At 46.7% G+C, this 7660-nt stretch overlaps 2 protein-coding genes across 2 annotated transcripts; both read right to left on the bottom strand.

The window, feature by feature from the left end:
* Positions 1 to 2019, bottom strand: LOC122374590 (cuticle protein 7-like). The gene is made up of 2 exons (XM_043353417.1): positions 2014 to 2019; positions 1 to 481 (listed from the first exon to the last, which is right to left on the bottom strand). The coding sequence occupies exons 1-2, from the start codon at positions 2017 to 2019 to the stop codon at positions 41 to 43; spliced, it is 447 nt and encodes a 148-aa protein (XP_043209352.1). The 3' UTR covers positions 1 to 40.
* Positions 2020 to 5873: 3854 nt separating this feature from the next.
* Positions 5874 to 6852, bottom strand: LOC122374589 (cuticle protein 7-like). The gene is made up of 2 exons (XM_043353416.1): positions 6847 to 6852; positions 5874 to 6448 (listed from the first exon to the last, which is right to left on the bottom strand). Exons 1-2 carry the CDS (start codon positions 6850 to 6852, stop codon positions 5966 to 5968), a joined length of 489 nt encoding a protein of 162 aa, XP_043209351.1. The 3' UTR covers positions 5874 to 5965.
* Between the last annotated feature and the right edge of the window lie 808 nt (positions 6853 to 7660).

Genomic DNA, 7660 nt, shown 5'->3' with positions numbered 1-7660 from the left:
AGTATAACAACACATTGTAAGCTAACCTCCTGGCAACACGTTAATATTTAGGCGCCGGCTTGTAGCCCGGGGAGGGCTTGTAAGAGGCAGGCTTATAATCAGGGTGTCTAGCTTTTCCCTGATAGGTGACCTCGGCGTTGAATCCCTTGTAGTGGTCGGCAACGTACTTGACGGTCTGGATGCGGCCGTCAGGAAGAGCCACCGTGTAGGAACCCTGGGCGTTATGGCCGTCGCTCTTCTCGTTCTGGGCGAAATTAGTGCCGAAGTATTTGTCGTTGACTGCGTAATCGAAGGCGTACGGCCTGGGCTCGTCCTTGTACTGGGGCTCCGGCTTGTAGGCCGGGGCCGGCTTGTACGGGGCTGGGGCCGGCTTGTAGGGTGCCGGGGCCGGCTTGTATGGGGCCGGGGCGGGCTTGTACACGGGGGTGTCCGGGGCCGGCGCGGCGGCAGCCACGGCCAGGACGGCGGCAACGATGAAGACCTGGAAATGATGGTAGTTGGGCTAAGCTGGTAGTTATAAAACACGTAGTTTTATCAGGAATTAAAAACATAAAACGTACTTAAAATGTACTGATATAGGTAAACGTTACTGCAATGATATCCCGCGCGGGGCTGGGGGGGTAAATTTTACCCCCCCCTCGCGAATTTTTGCGATATCTCAAAAACGGCGGCGCACAGCGCCGCCAAACTTTCAGTACCTTTTCTTACATCAATTTGACACGTTCCCTGAAAATTTGAGCGAAATCCGTCGGAAATTTTTGAGAAATTGACGTTTTAGTGACGTCATGTTCGCCATTTTCGCCTCAAAAACGGCAAAAGTTCAAATGCCGCTAACATCTTCATTTTTAAAGGAATCAAGACGTAACAAAAAAGGTTATACGTAATTTTACTTTGTCTATCAAATGGCTATCTCGGTTTTTTGAAAATTTTGGATTTTGGCCTAAATTTTTTCAAAAAACTGACTTTTTTGTAAAAATCATCATAAAATCCAAAATTTTGAGTCTATCGAAAAAACCGGAATATATGTCAGAGAAGTGGTCTATGTGCACCTACATACCAAATTTTAGAAGAATCGGTTCAAAAATGTGGGAGTTATTCAAAATTTTATGACGTCACGACACACAAATTTTTTGAAAAATGACTTTTTTGGAAGTTCTAGACCTCGTACGGAAACAAAAATAGCACCATTCGATTCGCCGTGAAAAACTGCATCAGATAGACACCTTTTTAGGCCTTAACAACCAACTTCAAAACTTGACCTCACTTGACCTGACCTTGACCTGACCTCGACCTGAAATTCATCCAGAGGTGGTCCATATCACTTATTGAGTGTGCCTATTGAATTCTATGAGTAAAATGACCCATAAAACATGTGTCGCACATGCCCTTTTCTATATTTTGTTTTTTGGTGACCTGACCTGACCTGACCTGACCTTGACCTTGACCTCTGAATGATATTGTATGCAACGAATATTGTCTTGGTAGCCTAAGAACACGTTTTGGGCGATCAGTCTCAGTCCATGACTCCATTCTTCGGTAACTACGGTGCAAGGCCGATACTGTAGAAACTTGCAATTTGTACCCTTGACCTGACCTTGACCTTGACCTCAAACTTTAAATTAAGTACATGTTTTTAGTAGTTCGTGATGAGAGCTTTCGATTGGCGTTTGAATTTTCCAAATCGGATCATTAGTTCGGGAGATAACAGGGGGGGTAAAATTTACCCCCCCCCCCCAGCCCCGCGCGTTCGGCTGGAGACCCCAGCCCCGCGCGGGATATATTACAGAGTCTGGGAACTCCGTATCAGTGCCAAAATTTGTGTTGCCATGTGGCTTTTTCAAATTATTTTTGTTCTATAGGCATTTGTCACTTCTTGTTCTTCCGCTTAACAGACATGATAAAAACAATCGTTTAACATTTAAAAACACTGTACAGGAACTTCCACTGCTACTTAGGTGCCTAATACCTAACAAACTGTGTGTACTTTCCGAGCGACTCGCAGTTTGATCTCACCTTCATGTCTGAAGCGCTCCCGTTTCCCCGAGGCGACTGTTCCTCAACTGATGTCGGTGCAGAGTGAGAGGGGCAGTTATATACCTACAGCTGCAGTGCCCGTCACTGCCCGTCATAAAGCCTGACCGCCGGGTGTTGTCATCGATGGGAAAAGATTGCAGCGGCCGAGCGAAAAAAAAGGTTGAAGACATTGATATAAAAACGTCTTATTTATACCTGGACAAACAATGGAGCCTACTTTGTAATTATAATTGTTTTGAAATGGCTACATATGTGTTTCGGCAATCAATCAATCAATCAATTTATTATGCGTCTTTTCGAGACAAGATAAAGCATACAGTAAAACATACGACACAATATAACAAAAGATAAACACTCATCACGACGCAAAGATACAACATCGTAGCAGAATGCACAAAGCAGGTTAGGCGCACAAAAGCCTCAGCAGGCGACGGGACATAACTGTCTGACTAGAATTTAGCACGAAGCGAATCGAGTCGACCAAACCGTCACCTTCAGTCGGGGTACTTATAAAGCTAGGGTCAACATGGCCCCTTACAGTATCTAGCACGCTCTGGAAAGAACAGTTCACCAGGGTGTACGCGAGGTGCAAGAATGTTCCGTGTAAACGTTCAGGCTCAGTTGCTAACACAGCTAGTTCACTTAGTGCTATGTGCTTAAGTCTATGATCATCTCGGAATATTCCCAACAACGCGAAAACCACCGCGCGTCTGAGGATTTCTTGTATCCTGGGAATTTTTAGAGCAATAAGCAGAGCAGAATGATGTGCGTATTTTGACAGACCAAGGGCAGCTTTGATGCAGCGAGACTGGACGCTGTCCAGGGTATCAACATCAGTTGAGCGGAGAGGAACCGTATGACATCCAAACATAAGGGCAGGGACAACCACAGTTTTCCACAGGAAAACTTTGTCAGCAGGTGAGAGACATTCACTGAGCATACCGGTAGGAGTCAGTCCATAGAAAGCTCCACGAGCTCGACTGGCGCGGTTTCAAGTTTCTTTTAAATCAATGTTTGAGAACTGAGATACCTACATTTAGCCAGGTAGCCCAGAGTTGAAGACATGTTGACTGTTGAACCATGAACTCCTGTATGAGTCATTTGACCTTATCCTCAATACTTTGAGTAAACTGTAATGGCAAAAATACAATACAAAAGCGATATATTTCGAGCACTGCTCTTTCTCAATCGGTTCGGAAGATAGTAGAAGTGCAGAACACGTCTCACTTCAAAGTGAGCTCAGGAACCGCATAAGCGGCCGACAGCTTACTTCATGGAGGTCACTTTGCCGCATTTTTATTTAGGTGAACTCAATCACGTTCCATGACATAAGACAAATAATATTTTTCTGTTCGAATGCAATTTGTAGTTAAATTTTCGACCACGCGCGACAAAAAGAAAACTTATTGAACAGGACATGGAAGCTATCGAATGCGCCTTTCTGCGGCGCTGTAGCTCTCTTTGTTCCCGAATTAGCCGTCGGGTGTTTCGAAAATGGTTGAAATAGACCAAATCCTTAAAAATAACCGAAGCATTTCTACCATTATTTTTGACGCTCTTTCGATTGCCGCTTACTTTGCCCAGGGGCCAAGTAAAGGCCGCCCCACACTGGAACTCGCATGCGGGTTCAGGGTTGCGAGTTTGCGGGTTTTGAGTTTGCGGGCATAATGCTTATTCATAGGTATAGTGATTTGGTATACCGTTCCTTTATGGTATTTTCATGAATGCAGTGAAGCCGGTACACCTTCAGAAACTTACATATATTCGCAATACCAGCGCAACGAACCAAAATTCGACTCCAACGAAAAAAAACCCGCAAACCTCGCAGAACTCGCAGACTTCGCAGCGAGGAAAATATAAAGTTGGTTTAAAATCAACTTTTGGAATGCGATGCAAGGTCGCTCGTAATCTAAAAACATGCAGACTCGCGTGTCCGATGGAAGTGTGGTTCACTCAGCTTAGATTGTGCTATTTGATTTTGAAGAAACCCGAAAACCCAAAAACTCGCAAATCGCATGCGAGGTCCAGTGTGGGGCGGCCTTTAGACGGGGGGCGTGAAAACGCCCCCCTCCCCCCAGCACGACACAGAAAACCCAGGCCACCGGCACGGCGCGGTTCAACATGGTAATAGATTAACGTATACAAACTTTTCTTGTATTCTTTTTGCCCATGCGACCTATTACTCATCGAGTAATTACTCGGTAATCGCCGTTTCACCTACCGCACCCCGTATGCACCGTTCTGGAAGTTTGTGCCCCACAAGGACTAGCTCGGCTCCAGCCTGCCTCCCAAGTTACGGATCACGTAGTGGCAAGGGGTATGCTACGTACAAAAATCTTCAAATAAATTATAAGGTATTATTCAGCTTGTTTAGGTCAATCAAAGGTTGGATCAATTATTTCCTATTTCGATGCTTTTGAACGAGGTGACACACAAACCATGATATTATTGAACTGTAAGAGCTACGGGGTTGCGGCTCAATCGATAAACTTTTTAAACCTCAGTCCTGCGATTACAATTTGAACAGCACTGCATGGTTATGTGATACCTATTTTGCTTCCATCGTTTTTCTCTTGTTGAGACACGTACCTAATTGAAATACAATTTTGACTTTATTGAAATCAATTCTAAAATCGACCTCAGGATAAGGTCATGCCCCGACCAGTCTTGCATGCTTAAGGCTTAGGTCTTTGTCGAAAATTGTCTAAAATATTGCGCTGTGTCATGTAATTATTAGTTACCCTGCCGAGCACAGGAAAGTTTTCACCGTTGGCTGAACTTATTTTTGCTCAATTTGTGGCTCACGTAACAACATGAGGCAGTTTTATTCAAGGTCAATGTTATGCAAGTATTTCCCCGTTAGAGATCTTTTACGCATTCAGGCCCGCTCTTAATGTGGATTTTGGCGATAAGTTGGCGATCAAAGATGCCTAAGTTGAGGTTATGGATAAATGTTCAGACCAGCATGGACGCCATAGACCGGGAACAATGCCTACGAATTGGAATCACATATTTGTGAAACCCGTCAAAAGCCATTCAAACATTATCAGCGATCATTCGGTGGTTGTAGGTATTGCATGTGTTGGTTGGGAAATTGCGCTCACGACCCTGCATTATGCCATATTGAGGCCAATTATGTAAAGTCAGGTCATAAAAGGTCATCAGGAGTCCTTAGACAATACGTCTTGATAAAGACATGTTACAGCGATGACATGCCTTATCACTGCATTTACATTTGTCTTTACATTTGTAAAGATCACCTATACTTAGGTACCGTGTTCAACTCTTCAAATAAACACTGGATAGTGGATTAAATTATATAAATCTGTGCAATTTCTGGTTCGTTCATGATCTTGATTTGTGGTCAACTTTTTCTTCTTTTTTCAGATTTTAAATCATTTGACGAGTCTTGTCGGAAGGAGCACAATGCTTGTGACATAACAGTAGTTAAGTTTTATATCAAATGCTATTGCGACTTTCCCAATTTAGACCGTCTATTTTTGGCAGTTTCTCTTTGATATTTTCTATCTAAAGCCATGCATCTGAGCTAAATAAAAGAAATTGTAAAAAAAAAGAATATATATCAAACCATTTGCCGCTGTGCTGCAAAAAGCTGACTAAAGAGAAAGAGTGGTGTAAAAATGTTCCCACATTACGTTCCTTTCTTCGTAAACCTCTCTCTCAATTACAGTCAACCAAACGCATGTGGGATTCACTTGTGCTGTCGAAAGATGACAGATTGCAGGAATAACCAATAGCAGCGAGGTGAAAAAGCAGTCTGGTTCAACAAAAATGCGTCATTTTCATTCATCCACTCACGAAACACCACGAAATGGAAGACAAACGTAGTCATGTATTATAAAACATCGCAGGTACGAGCGTTGACAATAAATATCACAACACAAACAAGAAATGCCGCGTTGCAGTCAATTTAGTAAGCGGGCTTGTAGACCGGGGCAGGCTTGTAAGGAGCCGGGGCGGGCTTGTAGGGGGCGGGGGCCGGCTTGTAGGGAGCGGGCTTGTAGGCCGGGGCCGGGTGGTACTCGGGGTACTGGGCCTCGCCCTCGTAGGTGACCTCGGCGTTGAATCCGCCGTAATGGTCGGCGACGTACTTGACGTGCTGGGTGCGGCCGTCGGGCAGAGCCACCGAGTAGTAGCCCTGGGTGTTGTGGCCGTCGCTCTCCTCCTTCTTGGCGAAGTTGGTACCCGTGTAGTGGTCGTTGACGGCGTAGTCGTAGGCGAACGGCTTGGGCTCCTCCTTGTACTGGGGCTCCGGGTGGTAGGGGGCCGGCTTGTAGGCCGGGGCCGGGTGGTAGGGGGCCGGCTTGTACGGGGCAGGGGCGGGCTTGTACACGGGGGTGTCTGGGGCCGGCGCGGCGGCAGCCACGGCCAGGACGGCGGCAACGATGAAGACCTGAAATGGAATGCAAAAGGTGAAATACAAGATGGTTATGGCCCAGCGTAAACAATTGCAGTACCTGAAACTCACTTCCTTGGATTAAGCACAGCTTCCTTTGCTGAATTGGAAAAGTCAGGGTTATATCCCGTCAGCATTAAAGTTTATCAATAAAGAGAACAGTAGCTGCTAGAAGCATAATTATTCACGGTCACAGCACATAAGCACTTCCAAACATCACTGTCGCCACGTCAGGTCACTGCACGACACTGCACTGCTCGCCGCGGTCCGCTGTGCTGGTCAGAGGCCGGCCGGCTGATCCCGGTCCCAGCGGTGGAGCCGGCCACTGTACCGCCGCCAGCCGCCAGCGACGCTCGCTATACGGGGGACACCGACAGCTGCACGTGCGGCCGTACCTTCATGGTGGTGCGGTGTGATCCGGGATGGAGCAGAACTGGTGCCGAGCCGTGCCGCCGCCGCCGTTATATAGGCGGTCCGGACGGCAGGGGCGGGGTCACGGCCGCGGCGCTCCGGCGGTGCCGCTGTGGAGAAGGGGGCCCGTGTCGCCGGGTGGGGCAGGGCAGGGCGCCGACGGGGGTGGAGCTGGGCACCGCGGCCTGGGGCGGTAGTGTACGGGAGGCTGGGATTGGACGTTAGTGTACGACGGACTTGGAACAAAAAGGTACGGCATGATTTGCTCACACGCCGAGGCAAAAAGAAACATTCATTCGTTTAGTTCCAAAGCCTTTGAAATTGCAACAACCGTCATATTTATGTAACTGCACAATATAAATATCCTATAAATATCCCACCACGTAACTGTTCAGCAATCAGCGAGCAACATGCTGCCTCTGGAATCTAGACGTCTTTAGACAAATCGGCATTCAGGAACTTTACTTCTGATAGTCTTAGAACCGAATGGTAGGTATCTAGCCATTCTTCCAAAAACGTTTGAGACATGATTGTGGCCTGTGGGTCGTCTTGGGTGGCCGTTTGAGCGGCTGGGTGTCCTGTCCCTTCGAGACACGTGAGTCCCTACATCGCGGAGTGGTAATGAAACATTATACTTACTGGAGTCAGCCAGCAAGGGCTGTGTGTGATCGAAACAGTGTTTTCTCTTTTGGTGCCGCCCTCTTCCATTTAGGACCCGTGCAATGTTCAATGTCTTACCCTGCCTCATTGCAAGCCAATTAGGCAGTGCGACGACAGTCTATAGGATGACAGTTGCTA

The sequence above is a fragment of the Amphibalanus amphitrite genome, unplaced genomic scaffold (assembly GCF_019059575.1).
Source record: "Amphibalanus amphitrite isolate SeventyFive unplaced genomic scaffold, NRLGWU_Aamphi_draft 001678F_arrow, whole genome shotgun sequence".
Taxonomy (NCBI): domain Eukaryota; kingdom Metazoa; phylum Arthropoda; class Thecostraca; order Balanomorpha; family Balanidae; genus Amphibalanus; species Amphibalanus amphitrite.
This window is presented reverse-complemented; position numbering and strand designations above follow the sequence as displayed.